Source organism: Letharia lupina (genome assembly GCF_014066315.1).
Source record: "Letharia lupina isolate WasteWater1 chromosome Unknown contig_6, whole genome shotgun sequence".
Taxonomy (NCBI): Eukaryota; Fungi; Ascomycota; class Lecanoromycetes; order Lecanorales; family Parmeliaceae; genus Letharia; species Letharia lupina.
Window position 1 is genome coordinate 2,259,987 of NW_023502975.1, and position 23,568 is coordinate 2,283,554.

Consider the following 23,568-nt stretch of genomic DNA (forward strand, 5'->3'; position numbering starts at 1 on the left):
CGTCGTTGGAACAAGGAGGGAAGGGTCCAGGCCAAAGAAGCGCTCGATAATACCATGTTGAATGAGAAAGGCCAATGGGTCTACACTCTATCTTGCCCCACACAGCCTATTCCTCAAGCACGATTGAGTATACAGGGATAAGTATGTGAAGTTGTTGCCCTCTAGTTGAAGTCGCCAATGCACAAGCGCTTCGTTTTCCCCAGAGCCTCGGCTGCGGCAAATCTCCCGGAAAGCACTTCGCCACCTGTGCCACAGGCCCAGCTCTCTTGTCCATGCACATCGACTCTAACGACCATTGACTGCTAGCAATGCCCATGGCGGAGCTTTTCTGCATGTCCTCAGCATCCTATCCATCTGCTGCTCTCTGCTCTTCGGAGCGAAATACATACAGTATAATACGTAGAGGAGCAGACAGCTGAGACAACATACGACTCCCAATGATATACTTACTTGCCTGTTATTGCACGATGCCATCATCTGGATATTTGACCGGCCAGTCAAAATGAGACTGTATTCCACAGGGCATTGCCGGCAAACTAGTCTTACGGATATGATCACCAAGGCTGTCCCTTAGTATGCTTGATGCACGATCAATCCTCGAGATGGATTAGAGCTGCAAAATGGACAAGTAGAAGTCTCAACTTTACGCAGAAGCCGTCTGTTCTTATTTGGTTCTCCTACATTGTTTCAGTTATCCTGATTCGCCAAGAGTCTCTATGGATGAACCAGTGTCCAATTTGTTTCCACTTACTTCTCCTTTGCGCCTTTTCTATACAATTTGAATTCGTGCCGAGTGCTGCTAAGTGACTTATCTCAAGCGCCTGAAGCTGAATGCTTCACAGCTAATACGGAGTGGCTATCGTTCTATATCGCTTGCGGAGGTATTCCTCTAAGCCCTGCGGGTGTACCTTACTTACAGGCGAATACATCCCACGCCTGACGAAGACCTTTGGTGGGATGCCAACTTCGCTTCAAGCCATGCATTGAGACGACCAAAGAGATCATCAGCAACCGCAATGGCTCATTACGCTTGTTTTGCTGGTAAGTTGTTCCATGCATCAAAGGATATCATGGGCCTTAATTTATGGCCTATCAAAGACGTGCGCTTTAACGTAAACGCGTCCATGGGCGCTGCGAGCTTTGTGGGTCGATGGTCGATCGTACTATGGAACGGAACGTGTGGATCAGCATGCAGGATCTATTATAAGAACATTCAGTCTCTATACTTATATTGTGCTTGATTAATCATGTCTCAAGCAACCGCACCTTCCCAGTCCGGGAGACTGCCTAGGGCGTTGAACCGACACTCGGCCGCATTGGCACAACCAAAAGCCTACGGAAAGCCGTCTGCATGTCGTCTTTCAAGATCACACTGTTGATTTGCCTCTGCCTGGTCTCAACCTTGACTGCGAATCCAATTCACAGGATTAGAGAAGTCGACTCTGTTCCTGCGAAAGGTTTTCAAGCCCTACACGGGTCGAGGTCCCTATTTACAACGTCCAACACCAACAGGAAACTTTGCAGTTCGTCAGACAGATCTTGCAAGCTACATCGCAGAACTCGAGACTTCTACATCTGGAGAGCCCGCCCGCTCGAGCTCATCCTTCCTATTCATTACGCAGTCCCAGTGCTCCAGGAATTCTACAATGCAATACTAACACAAGTCAACGAGCAGTGGTCGTTACAAGCCCCGTTACCTAGCTTCTGGATCAAACAAGGCAACTTGGAGCTCTTTTTCCGCTCGGTGGGCGGACCGATACCATGGTCTGTGGTAGCAAGATTTGCCACAAAGATGCTTTGCGCGACGCAGCTGGGATGGCTTGGCACGTATGAGATTATCTACCAGAATGGCGCGGCGAACCAGGCTGTCGGGGTGACCCTGCGGATTGCCAACAATCAGCTCCCATCGCCGCAACACCATCTGACCAAATCAAGGACAGTAGAGGCTGCTGAAAAAACGGATTTGAAGAAGCGTAACCAAATTCAACTAATCTCCTTCAAGGTCCATGACTGTATAGTGCCACTCTCCATCGCGGCACCCTGTGTAAAAGCCTTCTTCGACGCCATCGCCGCTGAAGCTTCTAACGCTTGGACGTCCCGACCAGAAACAGCACTGTTAACCGTGACTCAAGGATCCTTCCAGCTGACCGTGTCGTGCCTGGGAGCCCGAATCCCATGGCCTATGCGTACGTATTTTCGGATTTCATATTTCCTCCTCTGGACCAGATCTTGAGCCTTGAGACACGTCTTGAGAGTCTCTACTCTGTAGACATGTTGCAAGGCTCAACATGCCCTGTCGGATAGGCAATACTGACTCCGAAATTATATTTTAGTCGTGTCCGCTGCGCAGAAATACTCTTCCTATGCGGATCACCTCTGGGTCAACACCTTTGACGCTTTCTACGAAGAAGCCGAGTTCGGTATCACGGTCGCCCTGAGCCTGCGCCTCTTGCAACGGTCGACCGGGCCCCGCTTGACCGCCATCACACTACCCCCGAGAAGGAGCCTCCAGCGTCCAAGCCCGCCCCTACGGCCCCGCGCCCCCACCATGCCCCCGTCCCCGGCGATCAGAGTCACCAGCTTCATCCGGACCGCCGCCCTCGTCCCCACCGCCCTCGCCGCCGCCCAGCTCGAAGACTTCTACACCATCATCGCCACGAAGATCGAAACGGGCCAGCTGGCCCACCGCCGCCCGGCCCGGACCGTCGTCTGCTCCCTCTGGGACTTCGAGCTCGTCTTCTCCTGCGACCGCATCGACGTGCCCTGGAGCTTCGTCCAGGCCTTCGCCATCGACATGGCCGAGTGGTCGTCCAGGCAGTTCACCGGCCTCTACGAGGCCACGGTGAGGGGGGAGGGCCCGCTGAGCGGGCTGGTGTTTGTGGTGCAGATGAGGCTGAAGGGGAAGGGTCGACGGTCGCCGTATCTCGTGTGAGGTCGCGGGTCCTCTGCCCTACCGAGTCCGCCGGTTCTGGCCAAAATCATGGGGGGTTTCCCGTTACCACCGACCTTGTAGACCTTACCCCCACCGAGGATTTCAGCAGCAGCCAGGATATCGTAATCACGTACTGTTGGGGAATCAATTGTATTGGTTACAGATTCTGTTAATGCTACAATCACCTCCATGACTTCTGAACACACATCATGCTATCACATGTCTATGTGCATGAGATTGAAGGCCTCGCTATGCATGCAATGCTTGCTCAATTATCCACCAGACATGCGTGAAATACCGGGTATCTATCCATCTTCAATCTTGCCACTTACTCCTTCATGACCTCGCCCTGTATAATCGCGTCGCTAGGGTGCTTGGTCTCCGTGGCGTGCCCGTTCGCATTAGCAAAGGCACTGCTGTCGTCGAGTGGGATGGACACCCATCCTTTGATTGACCCGTCTGTCGCCAGTATTTTGTGGTCTTGAGCCGACTGGAAGGTCTGATCCCCTTCCGGCTGCTCCAAACCAGGTGTATTAGAGATTTCCAATTCCATATCCAAAGCGGAAGTGTCTGCGACTTTGACACCACTCCTCCTCAACGACTCCAATATCGCGCGAACATTAAGACGCAGTGTACGTTCAGGATCCTCCACCTTGAAAATCTTTCTCGTTGCCCACGGAAATAATGGGCCAAAATCCGACTGCGAGAGATGTGCTGAGGCGATTGGATAGAAAATGTGCGGTTTTGCTTCCAGAGCGGAAGTTTCCCCTACAGGTGACGAGATGGCGCGTTTCGTTTCCCGCAAGTTGGTGGTCCATTTGAAAAACGCCTCACTGAGAACGGCCAAAGGCGGAGACCCACCCCTCGAATTGTAAGCGGGAAGCGGTTTGGACCAGAGGTAGGAAGTCGAACTACTCAGGAGTGGAAGGGTCCAAAGATCTAGGAGGGTTATGGGTGAAGAGGGTGTCACTTGAGAGACTAGTGAGGAATTCGAAGTTGGACGGTAGAGCGGTGCGTAGCCATTGGATGGGTGGGATTCATGATAGTAGACCGATTTGATAAATTGCACCACTGTTGCTGCCCCAAATGAGTGGCCGGACCAGGAGATCTTGCCCGGTGTGTGGACGTCGAGCGCGGAGGCGAACATGGCCAAAAGACCAGGACCCTGAGAAGTTCGGGCTCCAATGTTGTGCAATTGCATTGGATTGCGGTCGAGTTTGAGCAGCACTTCATGTATTGTGCCCAACTCCCAAAGCCGTATTTTCAGCTGCGTGTTCCGGTTCTCATCCACTTCCGGCGACGGCTTGTGGGGAAGAGCTCGGTAATCCACAGCTTTTCGTGGGGATCCATCCGTAGAATGTATAACGGATATCGGAGCACTGCCGTCTCTGTGCTCCGGCGTTACGACTACCATTCCATGGCTTGCCAATGAGCCAGTCAAGTGGCTGTATGCATTTTTCGTTCCCCCCAGGCCGTGTGAAAATACCATGACCGGCCATCGTCCTATCTGTTCTGGCGGAGGAAGGAGTGGCGCGTCTTGCGAAGCGGGGATCGTGGTATGGAAAACGAGGCGGAGAATTGGTAGGTAGCTAGAAAAGTGATATTAGATCCATGGTTCCTGGAACTTGCTGAGCGAAATACCTAAGAAAGGATGCCAGTCGAGGACCAGCGCTTAAGAATTGAGCATATGCGCGGAAATATTCCCCTTGGGGACTCGGTAACCAGTACACGGACTTGGGCTTCGTAGGTTCGCAAGGGTAAAAAATTCGGAAGCTGACAGTGGTTACGTTCGCGTCCGGAGGCGGATTGCTCGTGGGTAGATCTGAGATTGGTATCTCTAGCTCCTGAGTACCGACATTGTAGGGGCCTGTGTAAGCAGGAAAGGAAGGAACAGGGTTTAAGCGGGAGAGAAGAGAGGACATTGTGGGCACGCGAGCATCAATGCTGAGAGTGATTGGGATCTATTAGCGCTATTATTTACAAACAAACTCCATGCAATACTGAAGAGACTGTGGGAGAGAAAAAAAAGGAAAAAGGAAAAAGGAAAAGGAGGCAAATGTAAATTAAGGGATGGATGCAATAATGCCAAATGCCAAATGCCATGGTATCGTGACGTTTTTTTTGTCATCCGGATAGAAAATTTGTGAAGAAAATTGCCGCTCGGGGTTCCCGCCGCGCTTGGCTTGAACAGGGCGCGCCTCGAATATTCGGAGCACAAGACCACTGGGCAATTAATGCATAAACTATAAAGTAAAGTACTGCTCAGAGCCTCAGGCCACTACTGAACAGTGAACAGTGCAGTCCCAACTCTAACAATTCCAGATGGTAGACGCCCCTTCTCGGATATCCGAGGAGGTGCTGTTGCTAGATCGAGAGATCGACTTACAAAGTGGTTACAAGCGCCACGTCTCTTGACTGGCCAATATCAAAGCAAGGGTTCGAGTGGAAACAGGGCGCATCCATTCGCCCCTGGAGGCTGTGGTATAGAATCCCTTTCTCGGGGTTTTCCTAGGTGTTGCCCGACCCTCTACTCCCGGGCACCCGAGCCTTTTGCACTTGGCACTTTGGTTCGAGCGAGCCCAGGCAAAGGTGATTGTTGCCCAGAGTGAGGCAGCTTGCTACTACTATAGTCCATCCAGCGGGACCAAAATTTTGGTTCATTGCTTTAGGTGACTATTCGTACGTCTGAGCCGTCGCTATTGTCGGTCTAGCCGATCAATTATCCTTTCCTTCACCTAATCTACATACGAGACACAGAACCTGGCGACCAGCACAAGCTGCACACCTTTCATCTTTCCCCTTTCCCAAAGTAGAGACCCGCAACCCGTTCGAAAAGCTCCGCCACTGGAGGCAGAGCATATGTCGGACCCACGTCAAACACCTCGGCCAGTCTGTCCTGGCTGACAACCACTGCCTCGTCATTCTCAAGGCGTGGCTCGTAAGTGACACTGCCAAAGTTGGCCATTGTAAGCCCAGCATCCTTGCTGGTATCGCCCTGGGTCAGCGTTCTTTGCCCACCGCCAAATAGGTCATAAAGTCCACGAGTTGGCGCCGCCATATGCTCCGGCAATATCATAGGAACAGAGGGCATCGACTGGTGTGGTGTTATAGATCGAACCTGGGCCGCGGAGTCGATGGCATAGAACCCCTTTCTCCCTGATGCAGACAGTAGTGCTGTGACTGCCCTGGGTAAGGGTGTCTGAAATTGAGGTATGGCATCGGCTGGATCGAAAATGAAAACCTGCGATCGCCGGCCGGTCTCTGCAGTTTGCGGTATTGCGATGGCGAAAAGTGAGTCTTGAGTATCTACTGCAAGATGGCTCAGTGCGAATCGCTTTTCAGGTGATAGACCGTGGGCTGGCAGATCAATACCATACTCTAGCTTGTCATCGACAAGATCATATACACAAAGCTCGTCCGCCAACGTTACGAGATACTTGTGGACGATGCCAAGACCCAGTAGTAGCCCAGCATACAGTCCGGTGTGCACGCTCTTAACCTCTCCCGTGTAAGTGTCAATGATGTAGATCGGAGATGCCATTTGAGATTGGAGGCCGGCAGCAAGGATTGACCCATCCTGCGAATAAGCTAGCTTAGCACCCAGAAGGCCGTTCTCGGTAGAAAGCTCCGATACTTCCAGGGGTGTGATGTGCTGGCAGTGCCAAGCTGTCAGGCTCCTTCCATCTTTGCCCTTCACTACTAGACCATTCCTCCGACGGATTGTTGGCTTCCACGTTTTCACTGTACCATCTTCACCAACAGTAGCGAAAGCAACAGAGCTCGGGTCTGAAACAAGATCAAGCACACGACCCTGATCATAGGGCTCGCCGGAAGGAGATGCATGTGGCTTGTCAATTCTCGAGATTAGCTCCCACACCTTTGTATCAACGTTCCACGACCAGAATTTTAGATATATCTCCTCACGGAAGACTAGCTCTTCTAATACCCTTTCTTGGTTGAAAGCAAAGGATTCTAAATCTCTCTTTGGTGGGATCCATTCATCCACAGAAGCGAGCCATTGCCCATCAGAGCTGGTCTGAATGTGGGTGACGTTAGGCTCCTCAACGATATTGGATTCTGGACCCATATTCAGGGTCGTGACTTTCGTCCACGTCAGGGCCTGCCGCGAAAATTGATGAGCTGCTCCAACATCGAAGGTTTGCAGATAAGATGCATTTGGTGGCGTCATGGACAACTGTTTCGATGCGATCGCAGATGGCACTGCTAATAGCAGACGACCAGGACCAGAGAACGAGACGCAAGCCGGACACCTAGACCTCTGGACTGTGCCCTTCCTTTGCGTCGCTGCAGTCACAGTACGTACAACTGGCAGTGGCAGTTTCGCTTGCTGATCAGCTGGTATCTGTATGCCGGCGATGCTGAACGTTGGTTGAAGTTCAGAGGTAGAAAGAATCATGGTAGAGTTATCGGCCAGTCTGATGCCATAGGAAGATCCGAAAGGAGAGACAACAATACTTTCGACGGCAGCCCCGAGATGAGGAAGATACTGTCGCCGTTCCGTCTCTAGCTGCCAGAGCACAAGCGTAGTCTCTTGACCTCCAGATATGACATAATTGCCTTCACATGTTAGCGGATTCCAATTCTGAACTGGGAAAAACTCACCATCTGCGGACCACTTGACCGAATGAACAGCATTCCTGTGCCAATGCAGTCGCCGAGGAATAACATCTAGTGAGCTCCCTTTGGCCCCACGATGATCTCTTTTGATGAGTTTCCGTAGCAGATCTTCGTAAATATGAATGGAGCCTTTCTGCCCTCCAACAACTATGTCGATGGCATTTGCCATTGACCTTTTCCTTTTGGACATCCTTTGGTCTTTAGACGGTCTGACCCTAACATCCGTACCGGTTATATATTCCGGACACTCGATGATTCGCCACCTATATGAAACGTCTTTCAATGAGGATGATGCAGGTTCGTCGGACGACCCAAACATCAGCTGTGATCCAGATGTAGCAACAATCACACGACCATTTTCTAAGACCTTGACAGATGATACAGCTTGCGGATTTGTGAACAGTGTCTTGACATCGGTCTTCGCGCCATCCTCACCGCCTGCGAGACGATGTACTGAAAGCATCCACGACCCTTGCCCTTTCCTGTCCATTGTATAAACCAGGTCGCTACCAGAATCGCCTAGATTCTGCTTTGCCGTCACCAAAGAGTAGATAGACGAAGATATTCTCCAATGGCTAAGCCTCGAGCCTTCAATCCAGTCCCACTTTTCAATAATCCCAGATATCGTTGAAAGGTAAAGATGGTTCGGCGTCGTCGAAGAGAACGCAAATGCTGATATGCTATCGACTTTGTAAATTCGGAGTTGGCGCACAAGAAGCGATGTCGCAGTCGAATACACAGCGATTGAAGTGCCATATGCAACCAATAGAAACCTGGAGAATACTCTTGTTAGAATACGAGAGAGTACGCTTGTCAAAACGCAGTGACCCACTTCTCGTCCGGAGAAAAGACTGGATCCACATCAAGCATTTGTCCTCCCAAAGAATCTGAGACTTTCCATATCGCTGTCTCGACAGCCTTTTCTTTGATCTCCTTCCCTTTTGGTCGTACAGTCCTGTCCTTGCGCTTCTCTTCATTTGACTTATGCTTTCCCGTCAGCTCCTGACCGCCTTCTTTCTCTATTTCTCGGCTTTCAGGCCGGTTCCTCGATGGGCCGAATTGTCCTTTTTCCAACGACTTCCTCTCTCGTTTTTCTACCAATCCGGTATTATCGTCGCCGTCTCCTGTCTTGATTCCATCCTTACGCCCGGACTCGTCTTGTTGCGGTTTCTCTGAGGCTTCTTTATTTCGCTTTGCAAGCCTGCGAGCGAGCTTCTCATTCCTCCTGTCAGAGGGCACCTGAGCAGGTCTCTGCTTTTCGCTGTGCTTTGATGCCTCAGTGGAAGAAGTTTGGGCTTGTGGTGCTCTCGTCGTGGTCGTTTTCTGCTTCTTGACTTTTCTCGGTTGTCTGGGAGTGGCTGACTCCTCGTCTGCCGTCTCGCGCTTCCTTTTGGACATTGTCGATCACAGAGAGATCTGGAGAGCTGCTTGAGTCACCCTTCGGCAGTCTGCGACAGTTCAATCGTAATGCTCATCTGGACCGCGGGCATTGTGATTTTTCGACGTTGGCTCATCGAAAAGCAAAAGCCACAAGGCTGATGTGATACCGAGGATCTACCGAATTTTTTCGACCAACACAGAGACTCCGATCTTTAACAATTTCACGCCAACTATCGCTCTTTAGAATCTTTCATTCGGCGACGAGGAAAGCTGATCACACAAGATGATCATTCCTGTCCGCTGTTTCTCGTGCGGCAAGGTATACAGGCGCCTCAAAAATCAGGCCTAGGGATGCTTTGTCTGACTCTACGTTCTAGGTGATTGGGGATATGTGGGAGAGCTACCTTAGGATGCTAGACGCAGGCATCGCAGATGGGTGAGGAAATTCTTGGCTTGTTGCCGTTTCTTTAGAGTCTGACATGGTCCGTAGCGATGCCATGGACAAGCTGGGATGCAAGCGTTTTTGTTGCCGGCGCATGATCATGACACACGTGGATTTGATCGAGAAGCTGCTCAAGTCAGTCTGTGAGCATTTAAGAATAACGCCTGAGCTGATACGTTGCTTAGATACGATCCCTCGGAGCGAGCTAGACTGAAAGCTCAGGGAACATGACAGGACTCTGGAAGGAAGAGAACGGTAAATCGAGAGACATTACAAGGATTTCATCAGGGAGGGAAACGAGTGCTATTACACAGGCGTTGGAGCTAGCATGGCGTATCCCATCAGGCGCTTCGACTAGGAGAGGGAGCGTTCAGACTCGAGTTTGCAGCAGTACCCTTGGTGTTAGGTCAGCACCAATCATACGATTGTGATACTTGGGGAGACCCGTCCATATTGCCGATACAGAATGGTCCCAAGCCTTCAAATACTGGTATTTCTACGAAGAACAAGCCATTGTCCCTAGTTGCCATAAAGTTCTGATCGCAGCTATAAATGGTGCCGAGGATTAGCCAGCAATTTCTCCGCATTTACCATTTCTCCAAGCCACTCATTAAGGAACTACACCTGAATGCACACCCAAACAAACCGATACGATGATACTGAGGGTACGCAATCTCCGAGAATTTACGCGAGCTAGAGTCCCAGGCGTTTCCTTACCCAGAAATCCAAAGCGCCGGGAGACTACATCAACCTCTGCACATCCCAGCAAAGCCGCTGGAGACATATCGAGTGTCTTCCCTTCCCTATCTGGCATTGACAGTCCGCCATTGCCTACACGGTTTGCAGACTTGAAGAGACGGCTAATACAGGGCCATGAAGACCGCGTGAGAGACAGCTGGCATCGGTTGCTGGCAGATTTACGCAAGGAAATCGATGTTATTAAGGCATTGGGCTCGAAAGTCATACCAGAGCTCGAATTTAGGGACATGCACAACTTGGGGAAAAGGACGGAATTTCGTGATGGCCTACACAAACGAGGTGTGGGTCTCATTAGAGGCGTAGTGTCGGAGCGGGAAGCGTTGGGTTGGAAAGAGCTGTTGAAGAGATATATCCAGACCAACCCCTCGACGAAAGGTAGGCAACCATCTCGTCTCTTTCATATTGTGCTGCCTCTATTGTTTGCGTGCTTTGAGTTCCTGGCCGAGGGAAAGGGAAATGCACTCTGATCTGTCACATATTCTGGGCTTGAGGCCCGGATCCTTGTTCGCACTCCCGCTTTGATTCATTGATTGAGGCTTAGAGGACGCGACTCTATCTCACAAATGAGCATCGAGTCATAAGCTCTTGCCTCATAGTTGCGCCCAAACATAAATTCGAGAGCTTGATCATCTCTACGATATTCTCGTTTCTACCAGTTAATTTGACCACTTTTTCTCCACTTTTCTGTGTCCATGTCTCATTCGATTTTAGGGTTTCCGGCCAGTAATCTCGCTGTATACGAGCTCTACTGGTCTCCTTCCCAAGTGCTCGCCCGCGCTCATCCCAACCTTCTTCGAACCCAAGCATTTCTCATGTCTCATTGGCACTCTGTTAACAAGTCTGCCCGGATATCCACCTCTCATCCGGTTGCGTATGCTGATCGCCTTCGTATACGGCAGCCCGGTGATGTTGAGTTTGCGCTTGGTCCGCATGTTGACGGTGGGAGCTGCGAAAGATGGGAAGAGAGCGGGTATGGTAAAGGTGGGGTTTACAACGAGGTTTTTCGGGGCAATTGGGAAGCCTATAACCCTTGGGAGAGTAGCTGTCGATTACCTGTTGTCTCTGATCTCTATAACGGCCCAGGGGGTTGTTCGATGTTCCGCATGTTCCAAGGCTGGCTGTCCATGTCTACCACTAGCGCAGGGGAAGGGACCTTGATGGTTAATCCGCTACTGGGAAAGGCAACAGCCTACTGCTTGCTTCGACCTTTCTTCCAACCGAGAAGAGGTCCCACAGAAGCGTTGGGATCAGGTTTCCTCGATTCCAACAATTGGAGCCTAGAAGATGAGACGACCTCAGTGTTGCAGGGGGCCGTTCCTTCTAATTGTCAAGAACTCAACGCGGCTTTACATCCTCACCTTGGGCTCGAAGATACCATGACACATGTCCCAGAAGTCAGACCAGGAGATTATGTAGCATGGCATTGTGACAGTAAGTTCGGCATTTGACAGTTGAGAACTCTGGTGATTCGTGCTGATGTTCTGGATAGCGATACACGCCGTCGACAAGACCCACGCTGGCAAGGAAGACTCAAGCGTGATGTATATCCCGGCATGCCCGCTGACGGAAGCCAACGCTGCTTATCTGGTGCGTCAAAGGGAGGCGTTCTTTGAAGGTATTTCTCCACCTGGTACCCACCAGACAAGCTCTATAAGCTTACTCATCTGGCCATGTAGGAACGCCAGGTCCAGACTTTCCCTCAGGCGTAGGTGAGAGTCAGCATCTAGGCCGCTTGACTCCAGACTTTGTCATGCAGAATATCGATATCGAGGCCCAACGTGCTATGGGGCTCACGAGATATGATGCTGGTCAGAAGGGTCTGCTTGAGCGAGAGCGTCAGACGCTGCAGAGGGCAAATGAGCTACTGGGATTTGACTCGTAGACTGCTAGAAGAAAAAAATTTCTCGTCGTTCAAGAGTAAGGTAGGTTGTTACGTCCTTTGATCCCGAGTTTGCAACAGCCTGCAGGGACGCCAAGAAAAGGAACCAGGTCCGGTGGCGCTAGTGGTAGGGCTGAGAGGTGAACCTCTACTGCTGGCGCGTGTCATTTCTGCAACCTTTGGGCATCTTTCATCGATTGAGCGAATGGTCGGTCTTCTTGAAAATCTCCAGATTGTATGCTTCATGTTTATTGTCTTCCTCCTGATCCATGCCACTACCAAAACTTCGTGCTGCGGCGTGTCACGTCTCTCCGGTCTTCCTAAACGCTCGGGCAACAACAGATAAATGTATTTCTCTGATCAATCGAGCGTCTCGAGCGTCTGCAAACCTTGTTGTGTTTCCTGAATCCTTTATTCCAGCTTTCCCCATCTGGAGTGCCCTTTTCCCACCAACGGACAACCAGTAAGACACTTTTCCGAGGTTTTCTTCCGATTCGAATCTCCGATTCGAGGCACCAGAGTTGCTGTATATGCAGATTGCTTGTTTTTTAAAGTCTTCTATTCTCGAATATGTCTTATGACTCGAAAATCTACCTAGACAAGGGAATGCTGACTCAGAATTGTGATAGTGACTTTTTCCAACGTATGGTCGAGGAGTCCGTTCATATGCGAAGCGAAGAAATCAAGGCCATCAGAAATGCTGCGAAAAACACTGGGATGGTGGTGAGTGTTGGTGTATCTGAAGGATTTAAGACCGCCACGTTATTCAATTCCAATCTTATCATTGGCGCTGACGGCGAAATCGTTGTCCATCACCGAAAAATGGTCCCAACCTTCTACGAGAAGCTGACCTGGAGTCCTGGTGATGGATACGGTCTCAGACTCGCCATGACGCCCTTTGGAAACATCGGTGCTCTGATATGTGGAGAGAATACCAATCCCCTAGCTAGGTACGCGTTGATGGCATTGGATGAGCAGGTGCACATCTCATCTTGGCCCGCTGTATGGCCCACAAGGCGCTCGAAGTCTGAAATTGGGAAATCCAATGGTCCTCCAAATGGAAATTACGATAACGTTGCGGCGAATTATATCAGATCAGCTGCGCACTGTTTCGAAGCGAAATGCTTCGGAATCTCCTGTGCAGGCCATTTTAGCAAGGAGAATATGGACGAGATCGTGCGTATCTCGGGGGATACTGGTTGTTTGCCAACACTGCAGCGAACACCCCGTGCTGCAACCATGTTTCTGGGACCAACTGGCAGCTTGCATCCATCATTTACAATAGACGAGCATACCGGTGTAGTGGAAGCGAAGGAAATGATCCAAAACGAAGAAGACATCTTGTATGCGTACGTACCTTTTGTGTCCCTATTTTCTTCTGGGGACGATATCTTGAGTCTTAGGGTATGCCTTGGGAGCTTTTACCCTGGAAATTTGTTTCAGAGCTCAAAATACCCTCTCAAGTTGGCAATGCTGACTGCAAAATCGTAATCAAGTGATCTGGATATAGCCGACTGTGTGGAGGGAAAGCAATACCATGATATCGCAGGCGGTTACCAGAGGCTCGACATTTTTGATCTCAGGATCGATCGCAGTCGTAAACCAGCCATAAGCATCTTAACGCCAATGGCAATCCTAATTGATCGGGAAAGAATGGCCTCTGGATCCGCGACAACGTTTACACCTGATGACGGTGGCGGATCCTCCGAAGGATTTGGTGCGCGCAGACCCTCTGCGCCACCTTGGCCGCGTCTTCAAATCAAACAGACTTCTCTGAACCATGAGGACGCAGCCAATAGAAAAGAGACCAGAACCGGAAGCTTACCCACGGGTTATGGAGAAATAGACGACTCTTTGGACCTGAGGCAGCTGTTGCAAAACAAAAAAAAGCAAGAAGCAGCGTCCGATCGGCCAAGGGAGCACCAGAATAAAGATGAAAAACCACCGATGAAAATAAGATACGTTTCGGGGAATGATCCGATGGAGCACCAGGATAAAGATGAAAAACCACCGATGAAAAGAAGATACTTTTTTCGGACTGATGGGTAGGATTAGTAAATGCACTGATGGCAATGTCCAAGCATCTAACCGCCGTATCAGCACCGCTGCAAGCCGCACGAGTAGGAGCAATGACAGGGAAATGGCCTTCCGACTCCGTGACTGGCATGTAAGTCAGAACAGATGATGTATCAGCGGGCAACGATCATGGCCGGAGCCTGCTGCGCTATCGCAGAGCAAAGAGCATCAGTTCTGGCCAGTACAACACCTTTTGGATAGGGAAGACGCATTTTGAGACGTCGATCTCCTCAAGAGGCGAAGACTCTGGCCGTTTGGGATGTGGTAATCACATTGTGTATGCGCAACATTTTATGACTGTCAGTCGAACACGAGCTGGACTTGTGCCAGCATTGCCTGAAACAGAGATAGCACCCAAGGAGGGATGTGCCAAACATTTCCCAGTTCCAACCAGCCCTCAACTCGGTTATGAGCTCCTGTATAAGTCTAGCATTTGTTCGTCCCCAGTATGCTGAATCTTTCGCTTCCGAACCACCCCCAAGACCCTCTCTCTCCTTCCCACACCACCCCATTCCTCCCAACCAATAACCACCTCCCCACACTCCTTCCATCCCAACTTCCTGCTAAACGACAACCCGCCGCACTAGCATCCATCCGGCACTCTACACACTCCCTGTCAGCGTTTGTCGGAACCGTCGAAGCGGCGTTTGTACTCTTCGGTGCCGGACTCCACTCCTGGGTTGAAACGCACGTCCCAGTCGCCTCGCTCGTTGATGTATGATCCGCAGTTGGGAGAGCCATTGCGGCGCTTGAAACGAGCTGGCAGTTCAGGCCTCTCCCGCCACCATTCTTCGTCGCCGCGCTCGACTATGATGGCATGACTATCGCTGTTGAAAAGTGGAGTGGCCACTGCTGCCGTGGCAAGAAGGGTGAGAAGGACGGACAGAGAGAGCATTTTCAGACCAATACTTGGAAGGTGGTATGAATGCTGGGTATAACGGGACCGACGGTGAGCAAAGGGGACGCGTGTGTATGGAGCCTACTCGGTCCTATGTGAACGTGATATGATGCAGAGGGAAGTGGACGTTGCTCTGTGGTTGATGGCCTGTACTTTATACATGACAATCGCTTCTGTATATCGATTCAGGCTGAGGCGTGTGTTTGAGGTTCATGGGGCTTCTGTATCAGACCAACCTGGCAGAGTTGTGTTTGCGAATCTATTCAATTCCGAACGTCAGCTACGAGAACCATGCACCTGAGTACGGACCGATCAAGGACTACCATTCGCAGGCGTTCTAGGCGCAACACAGTCCGAGAGGCGTCGAGGACGAGTCTACGAGCCCATGTTCTTACGGCTTTCGGGCTTTTTCCAAGTCAGCTTCATCTGTCGCAGAGGAGAATGATCAGCATCGAACACGCTCCTCACGAAGTGTTACTGGTGACCGAAGCACGATGAGACAGCGATTGCTACCCGGATCAGTATCGTGCTCGGGTAAAGGGGCCAGCTATATGAATCTTGAAGACCTTGTGGTGCGCTATAATCATGGATCAAGTACAATAGGGACATAGCCGTGCCATAAAAACCTCCTTGAGCGTCTGACCGTCCGAGCGTGCAACATAGAGTATAGGAATGTCGCGTTTCACAGCTTTTCCCGCTTACATGCTACTTGGCTTCTTCGGCTGAAGTCCAAGGGCGCTTCTCCAAAGCTCCGACCGAGACATCCCTTCCGATGTTTAAAGAAGCTGCTCAGCCATTTTTGAAAGTGCGAGTCCCGTTAAACAAGGCAGAGCGAGGGAAATATTTCCGGTGCTGGTTAAAGCGATGGAACTGGTTATTCTCGTACTGACTTGCAGGTTCGGTTACCTAACATGTCGATCCGGTTTTCATTCGCGGGAACGGAGAGGTCTCTTCTGCCGTGCTAACGAAACTGATTGATACGGTGGGAAGAGCTCTGAACGAAGCATTATTGACCAAGGTAAGCAGCGAGTCTGAATCGATCAGCTATACTCGGTCAAGGAACGGTTGCGAGTATTTAAGCAACCAGATAAGGTTATTCGTCGGAGCCATATCGAAACCTCTGTAGAATGTCTGTCGTGTGATTTTGACCCCTAAAGGCAAAACATTAGGCGCGGGAGAGCTGGGGAAAAGCTGGGGTAGACGAGCTGTGTCGCTCGATGTCGCGCCTTTGCTGAAATTTGTTACATCGAGAGCTGAAGTCAGTGATGCTAATGGAAGAAGGCGATGAAACTAAAAGGGTCATCAAGTATTTCACAGCGAGACCGGGAGAAAGAGAATGCCATGGTGCCACCAGCACTATGCAAAGTAATGGAAGTATGGCTTTTTTCCTCAGTCTTACTCAAACTTCAGGGACTCTCGCTTCGTTCTCGATTTATTGGACCCACCGGTCAAACTCGACATCTCGGACTGACACTGGCTGAGGGCCATGCACTTGTAGCATTCAGGCACTTCATAGCTCCATCACCTTTCGTCACATTAGCTTTACATGGTGGTAAAGTCAATGTATTGAGATGATGATTTTCAGCGTCCGGAGAAAGGTCAAGTGCTTGGCTACGCACAGGTGTGGTGAGTGCAGCGTGCAACTCAATACAGCGCTAAGCCAAAAGTAGGGAGAAAGCTTCGCCCTTGGCCACTGTTGCTGAGTTCGGGCGTTTCGTTTGATGCAAAAAGTGTCTTCGCAGACATACCTTCAGTATTACCAGCAGAAGGACCCCAGAAGATCTTGAGCCTCAAGTTTCTCTAGATGACAATGATCAGCTATTCAGGAGAGACATTGCCGGAAACACGACAGTAACGGAAGAGCTATATCGATTGATCCATAGCTGCTATTAAGTTTCTTGCGTCGAAAAGCACTAGAGCTTTGTTGACCTTATGTCGAGAGTTCCTTTCCAACGACTGGAACACACATATCTTTGAGCCGCCCGTGATATCGTACATTGTCGTTAGTACGCCCAATCAAAAGGTGAGCCCCAAAGGAGTACACGTGGGCGCCTTTCGCTAAGACAAAAAAAGAATTCGCTTTTGAGACGTAAGAAAAAGGTGCGCACAAATTCGAAAATTCTTGAGAAAGATTGGCAAGGACGTGCACCAACTGATTTTTAGTGATGCCTTTCATGTAAATAGACAACAGTGGTCCAACCCTGACAGCACCAGGTAGTCATCGCATGCTCACACCACGGACATTTCACTGCTGTCTCCAATCTTGTCCCTGTTACCTTGCCCTTGCCTTTGTCCCCAGCAAGGTTCTCATCCTTATGCAGCTCTTTCGGCAGAGCCATCGCCTCGTAGAGTTTACTTGGTAGGTCATGCCAGAACTTGCATTTGCAACAGATGACGAAGAGCTTGGCGATTGGTTTCGCCTCCATACCCTCCGCTAGAGCGCCTTTGCCGAAGGAGACAGTACCAACATCTGTGACGGATCGATTGAATGTTCGTCCCGGGACAGGAAATTGAGAAGGTGTGCGGAAAGGCGAGCGAGGTATGAGTTCCATATCTGGAGCATGGGAGGAGACCGGTGGTTTACTAGCCATAAGTTTGATGGTGGCATAGTCTTTCGGGACAGGTGGGAAGCGATCTTTCGCGACAGGTAGGAATTGAGGTTGACGCTTGACAAGTGGCTGATGTTTGAGCTGGGGCAGGAAGTCGAGTGACGGCAGGGAGTTCGTGGCTGTGGTTTGGGTTTGTAGCTGAGGATTCGAGCGAGGACGCTTGATTGATGTCTTTCGTACTAAACCTTCCTCAGTTGTACTCTCGATGACGACTTCTGGAAGGGGTTTAGTAGTTGGAATTGCCTTGCTAGTTGTAGCTTCTGGGGCAGAGGCGTCTTTGGCAGCAGGTGGTGTATCAGGTAGAGCCTTATTTGTGGTCACGGAAGTCATACGTTTTCCGTGCGGGCTCTTTAGCTCGGCTTCAAGATGCAGCTCCCTACTAGCTTCATTGCCTTCGGCCTGCTTGGCGGCCTTGTTGCTTGACATCACAACGGGCTCAGTCGTCGATTTAGGTGACGTTGGCGACGGTAGATTATCACTCAATACCATAGAGGATGAAGTGCGACTCTTGGCATGAGACTGCATGGGGTTGGGTTCCGGTAAGCTCTCTCTGGGCGGACTGCGGGGGGAGCTTTCAGACCCCGTCCTGACACTCGCGTGTACTTGCGTTGGTTTCGTGTCTTGGGACATACGTTCCGCCTTTGAACGTTTCCCAGGAGGCTCTTCAACTATCGTTACAGTGGGAGGGACAGATGGAAGGGCTACCGTTTTACTCTGAACATTATCTGGTACGGAGATCTTGGAAGGTGCCAATTTCGAGCGCCGCCGAAAATTAAGGATCTTGTCTGTCTTTAAGCCTGGAGCTGTTTGGGTCTTGTTGAGCGAGACTGAATCTCGGACCAATTGTGAACCTGCACGAATTTCTGTGTCATCTGGCCCTTTTTGAGTTGTATTTGTATGAGCTGGCTTTAGCGAGCTGGAAGGCGCGACGTCCGTTTGCTGCTTCACCGGAGTTTGCTGCTTCATTGGGGACAGCTTTATATCCGGCTGCATCGCAGAGTCTCTGGTCATAGGACTAACAGGAACACGGTCATTAGCGATACCAGGTGTAACAGACACGGTATTACTATGCTGCTGACGAGTATCGGGCGCTCTTAACCCCAATTTTGCTCGCTGGCCATCCTCTCCGGCGAGTGCCTCAGACTTTGCCGCCATATCATTCGCATCTTTAACTGCCTGCTCATCTTCAAAGCCTGCTATCGAACGCTGCTGCTGGTACATGCGCTGCTTGTGTACATAGCTACTCCCGTCGTGAGACGACCTCGTCTGTGGACTCCGTGGAGATGGAGGATTTTGACTTGGCCTCTGGTGGTGGCTTGCCATGATGGCCTCCATTTCTCCCGCCAGGTCATCTTGAAAGTTGGGGCTTGCTTTCGGAGAATGAGCTGAATTCCTACGTTCTCCAGGTGGATCCTTCTGTCCGTGGTTTTGTCTGGGTTCAGAACTATCTTTCCTCTTTGCTGGTGGGCGTTGTGGGCTCCTAGGCACTGACTGTTGTGAAAAGGTTGCAAGATTGGGTTCGGTTACACTTCTGCTGAAGGTCGGAGTAATTGCCGCCTGCTGTATTGGAGGTTTTGATCCTTGCTGTGCCTCTAATTCATTGGGTTTGGGGTGTTCGAGGTCAGTTGGAGAGCCCTCAAAACGATAGGCAAAAGATATGACTTCTCTCGCGTATGCATCTTCGCTTCCCCAGGAGAGTGATTTGTTGGTGCCGGATGAAGTCCTTCGGGAAGACCACCCAAAGTTAGGAATCTTGGGGGCAGCCGAACTTATGACTGAATGCGACTGCCCTGAACGACGAGCAGGATCAGACGCTTCCTCCGTGCTGGTGGCAGGCGTCGATCTTGAATGCGACTGCGAACCCGTAGAGCCGATAGAGATTCCAGAGAGCCTTTTCTCCTCGCGAGAAGACCGTCTTGTGTTTTCGCCTGAGGATGTATGGGAAGACATCATAGACGCCCATGAATTCCTCCGCAATGCTTGGGGCATCTTTTGAGTCTCCATTGCTGCTGGGGGCGGCTTCCTGCTCAAGCGCTTTCCCGCTTTGATGTCTGCCGTCCTTTGTCTCTCTTGATCTTGCTTCAACCTTTTCTCAATCTCTTTCTGCTCCTTCTCCATCCTCTTCTTCTCCCTTCTTTTCCTCTTCTCGCCATGATCGGACCAGCTCGGAGACAGGCATATTTCTATAGGAGTAGAGTCCTCCTGGTCCGTCGAAGTGTTGGTCTTCAATTGTGCTAAAGACGGCATTGACTTCCCCGATGGTCCTCTGTCAGTTAATAATGAAGGTAGGGTTTGCGAGCGTGTGGTGAGAGAAGGGCGCTGTGATGGTTGAGGCGTGGGCAAAGGAGACTTTGGCGTCGTTTTAGCTGAGGGCGATGCTTGATCAGAAGGACCAGAGAATGATGTTCTTTTCAGCGAAAGCGGGATGGTGGGACCGGCGGATGAGGATCGTTGTTGCTAAAAAAAACCTACTCAGTACGTTTGCCATTCAAAAGCCTAAGCGGACTGGTGTAGACAAGGGTTTGTGAAGGCCGTGCGTGCCATGGCAAACAAGCCGTGTAATCCAAGAAGGGTTTGATCTACCTTGCTTTGCTTCTCCATTTGGAGCATGCGAGATAGTATGTCTTTTCCCGAAGACATGCGCTGCGCAGGCCGTGCGGGCTGATGAGCTGTGGCCATGTTGTAGGAGTCTTAAACAAGAGACATGCCAGGTTTCAAGAAGACGGGGTTTTCTTTTCAGGCTCAAGAAATGGGTTTGATCTGAGCCAATGGGTGAAGGAGCAGATATGTAGGCGTGCCTTGCTGGGACGATGCGTGCAAGGAATGAAGGGTGTGAAAGTCGCGAGGCTAAACGAGCGAGTGTGGGGATGTGTGGAAAAGGCAGAGCATGTTGGTGGACTGCATTTGGTGCATGTAGGTAGGAGGTTTCCTTTCCTCTTTCAGATTTTTGGGATTGAGCCGCAAGGGAACGAGTGGTTCGGATGTCAACAAGAGTCGAGTCCCGCACAGTGTACTTCCGAAAGGTACATCCGACTTCCGCTTTCTGTCAAGCTGGACTCAGGGTATTGGAAGAAAAAGTCCGATGAACTGACTGATGGAACAGAAGAAGAAGAAGAAGAAGGAGAAAAAGACGAAAAGAAGGAGAGAAGAACAAGAGTTGGGAGGTTCGAAGAAAAATAAGAGATAGTATTCATTACTATGCCGTGACCTTGCATCGGATGTCCAAGATCTGTCCTAGCATTCACTAGGACGGGCGATGATAAGCGGATTCACGAGGACTTTTAACTTTGTACTGCGCTTTGTGCGCTGTCTAAACACCCTCTTCTCTTTCGGTGTAACTAGAGCTTCAGCTATCCTACTCGTGTACTCTTATACTCTTTATCGGCAACACACCAATTAAAAGATGGTACTTTCTATACCGTGTAATAGTACACACGTGAACAGCACACCCCGTCCCATAGCTTCCCTCTTACTAATGCCAAGCTTCCAACATGCGAGTCATGCTCTAGCGCTTCCATCCCTGCGCATATCACACACTCGGCATGACGCCTCGCACCTTTCCTCATCGTGAACCAACAACAATTCGTCTGGTCGTCTAAAGAAGAGCTCTGGTTGAGAACAGCCCGCTGCTTGCTTTCACAGCACCATCTTATATACTGGCCTTAACTGCGTAGCTACATTCACACTACACTTTCGTCATGGTAGAGAGCTATCCGTCAGCCATACAGCGAGGCATTAAGACACCGCCAAGCATGACAGCCAGAACATATCCTCTCTTCCTCGCAACGTCACCTTCAACCATCTCACCTGCTCCCAGAGCAGACTGAGCTGTAACCGCCCTAGTATTCGCCAGCTTCGAAGCCGATTCAGCAACCGCTCTCGGACTTTCACGTGTCTGACACGCTCGACGACTCAGGTGTTGAGAAAGAGAGGAGCATGTTATGCTCGAAAATGATACAATGAGAGAACGTCAGAGAGAGGGAGAAGGTCGGAATGCTCAACGAGCCACTAAGTCAGCGAGTCTCCTGAAAACGCGCCTCGGATGATTCCTTGGCCACAAAGCCCGGGCCAAAGGCCTTACAGACGGATACTTTGGTCGTCGAAGGAGTCTTTCATGTCCATGTCAGAGGCTTTTGAAACGTTCGTGGTATGATCCCAGAAAACGTGATTGCCATTTGAGTATGGCTCATTCGGCCAATGTACATCTGTGCTTCTGGGAGTATGTGGCCCTCCGCTGCTGTTTAGGGATGGAGAACGATAGGGGGACACAGCAGGAAGCGGTATTTTTTCGGAGCCAAGAGAAGGATCAATGGGGCCAAACGGTACTGAATATTGGCCATCCAGGTAAAGCCCCTTGCTGCGTAAGGATTGCTCGATGTTGTTGTCTAGAGTGTTAACCCAATCTTGCTGCACCGGCCTGATATTGAGCCCCCGCGTATTTGATTTTGGTCCTTCATTCCGAAGCTGCTGCATATTCTCAGTGACTGTCCAGTCCGACAGTGGCACATTGTTGTCCAGTATATGTTGTGCTAGCGGGGCGGCAATCTCACCGGCATCTTCTTCCTCTTCCTCTTCATCTTCGCCAAACGTGGTCTGATATCCGAGCATCGACGCTGGTTCTCCACCTAAACCCCTTCCCTGTCGTCGACTTCTGGGTTCAGCAGCCACTGGTTGGACAGACCCCACAGGGTCGTTTTCATCTTCTTCAACATCCGATTCTTCGGTGCTGTTCTTTGCAAGCTCGTTCAGTCTGTCCATCGTTGATTTGAGGTGTCGCGCTAGTGCTGGCGCTCCTTTCTGAATTCCCAAAACAATGGCTCTATCATTAAACTCGAGAAACGCCTTGTGCATGTCTTCAATTGTCTTTTCCAAGGATGCGACTCGATCGTTAAGACCAGAAATCGTTGTCTCTTTCCGTTGGCGGTACGCGCGCTGGGCAAGTCGGATCTGGGTACGGCGGCGCTGGATCAAGTCAGTTCAAGAGTGCATTGACGCCTCCAGCTGGAGGTCTGGGGGGTAGAGGCCGAAGAGCGGAAGCACATTGCAGAAGATCATGTCGGAACACGAAAGGATGCATACGTCGGCCGCAGTTTGATCCTTGGTGTCAAGCCTGGGTCTGCCCCGTTGGCGAGCACTGTTCGCTTCATCTGCGCTTGTACCCTTCAGAGATTCTTTCCTCGATCTGCGGGCTCTCGTGCCGGCTGGCGGACTGGGTGTACTTGTCCTGAGCCTGTTGTCGGCAGTGATGCCAAACAGCGGAGCGTGCTCTCTTCCCCGCTGAGCCGAACTGACTTGCGCATAGTCCCTTTGATAATTCTCGGCTGACAAAACGTCAAGATCCATTGGAGTCTGCGGATAGTAGGGCGAATAGCCGGTAGGTTTGACGAGTTGAGGAGCAGGATCCGTATAATTCGGTGAAGGTTCGAGGCCTAGCCCTACTTGCGCGTTCTCAATCGGATTATTGCTGTAGTAGGGAGATTGGGTGAAGTAAGAGTCTCCCAAGAAGCCAAGGGGACTGAACTCATAATAATCGTCATTTCTTCTTGTTCTTGCTGACTCGGCCTCGCGCCCCCGATCCATGACAAATGCTGGTTTTCTGCGATTACTGATCGCGATTTCACACTTCTGCTCCAGCGTCAGCGTTTGTCCAATCGCGTTCCGTGAGGCTTGCCCTGACCCTCGGCAAGGAAAGCGAGACGCTAACCTCTTTCGTTGGCCCCTACTCTCCACCTTCGAATCTCACAGAGAGCGTTCGGAGAGACAGACGGCAATATGGCGTGAAGAGAGGGATGCACGAATCCATTCACTTGAGGGTGGGGGATGACTTCATATAGGCACATCAGGCCCGGCTGCATCCTGATGCATGTTGGGGCTGATAATAGCCAGTGAAGATCGGATATCAAAGTTCGGGAAGCTCACCGCCACCGCAATCATCCTAAAGCTACGTCTGGTGCC

General features: G+C 50.7%; 7 protein-coding genes across 7 annotated transcripts; 2 read left to right on the forward strand and 5 right to left on the reverse strand.

Moving 5' to 3' along the window:
* Positions 1-1,016: 1,016 nt before the first annotated feature.
* Positions 1,017-2,932, forward strand: HO133_009388 (uncharacterized protein; the record flags this gene model as incomplete). The annotated part of the gene is made up of 3 exons (XM_037300249.1): positions 1,017-1,041; positions 1,665-2,012; positions 2,334-2,932. The coding sequence occupies 3 exons, from the start codon at positions 1,017-1,019 to the stop codon at positions 2,930-2,932; spliced, it is 972 nt and encodes a 323-aa protein (XP_037155075.1).
* A 328-nt stretch (positions 2,933-3,260) lies between these two features.
* HO133_009389 (uncharacterized protein) lies at positions 3,261-4,854 on the reverse strand (the record flags this gene model as incomplete). Its single annotated transcript, XM_037300250.1, has 2 exons — positions 3,261-4,521; positions 4,574-4,854. The coding sequence occupies 2 exons, from the start codon at positions 4,852-4,854 to the stop codon at positions 3,261-3,263; spliced, it is 1,542 nt and encodes a 513-aa protein (XP_037155076.1).
* An 866-nt stretch (positions 4,855-5,720) lies between these two features.
* Positions 5,721-8,968, reverse strand: HO133_009390 (uncharacterized protein; the record flags this gene model as incomplete). Its single annotated transcript, XM_037300251.1, has 3 exons — positions 5,721-7,510; positions 7,556-8,343; positions 8,403-8,968. 3 exons carry the CDS (start codon positions 8,966-8,968, stop codon positions 5,721-5,723), a joined length of 3,144 nt encoding a protein of 1,047 aa, XP_037155077.1.
* Positions 8,969-10,045: 1,077 nt separating this feature from the next.
* On the forward strand, positions 10,046-14,079 carry HO133_009391 (uncharacterized protein; the record flags this gene model as incomplete). The annotated part of the gene is made up of 6 exons (XM_037300252.1): positions 10,046-10,526; positions 10,863-11,582; positions 11,641-11,766; positions 11,828-12,029; positions 12,660-13,379; positions 13,527-14,079. The coding sequence occupies 6 exons, from the start codon at positions 10,046-10,048 to the stop codon at positions 14,077-14,079; spliced, it is 2,802 nt and encodes a 933-aa protein (XP_037155078.1).
* Positions 14,080-14,722: 643 nt separating this feature from the next.
* On the reverse strand, positions 14,723-15,768 carry HO133_009392 (uncharacterized protein; the record flags this gene model as incomplete). Its single annotated transcript, XM_037300253.1, has 2 exons — positions 14,723-15,014; positions 15,707-15,768. The coding sequence occupies 2 exons, from the start codon at positions 15,766-15,768 to the stop codon at positions 14,723-14,725; spliced, it is 354 nt and encodes a 117-aa protein (XP_037155079.1).
* Positions 15,769-17,163: 1,395 nt separating this feature from the next.
* On the reverse strand, positions 17,164-20,292 carry HO133_009393 (uncharacterized protein; the record flags this gene model as incomplete). The annotated part of the gene is made up of 2 exons (XM_037300254.1): positions 17,164-20,070; positions 20,197-20,292. The coding sequence occupies 2 exons, from the start codon at positions 20,290-20,292 to the stop codon at positions 17,164-17,166; spliced, it is 3,003 nt and encodes a 1,000-aa protein (XP_037155080.1).
* A 1,398-nt stretch (positions 20,293-21,690) lies between these two features.
* HO133_009394 (uncharacterized protein) lies at positions 21,691-23,193 on the reverse strand (the record flags this gene model as incomplete). The annotated part of the gene is made up of 2 exons (XM_037300255.1): positions 21,691-22,575; positions 22,693-23,193. The coding sequence occupies 2 exons, from the start codon at positions 23,191-23,193 to the stop codon at positions 21,691-21,693; spliced, it is 1,386 nt and encodes a 461-aa protein (XP_037155081.1).
* Between the last annotated feature and the right edge of the window lie 375 nt (positions 23,194-23,568).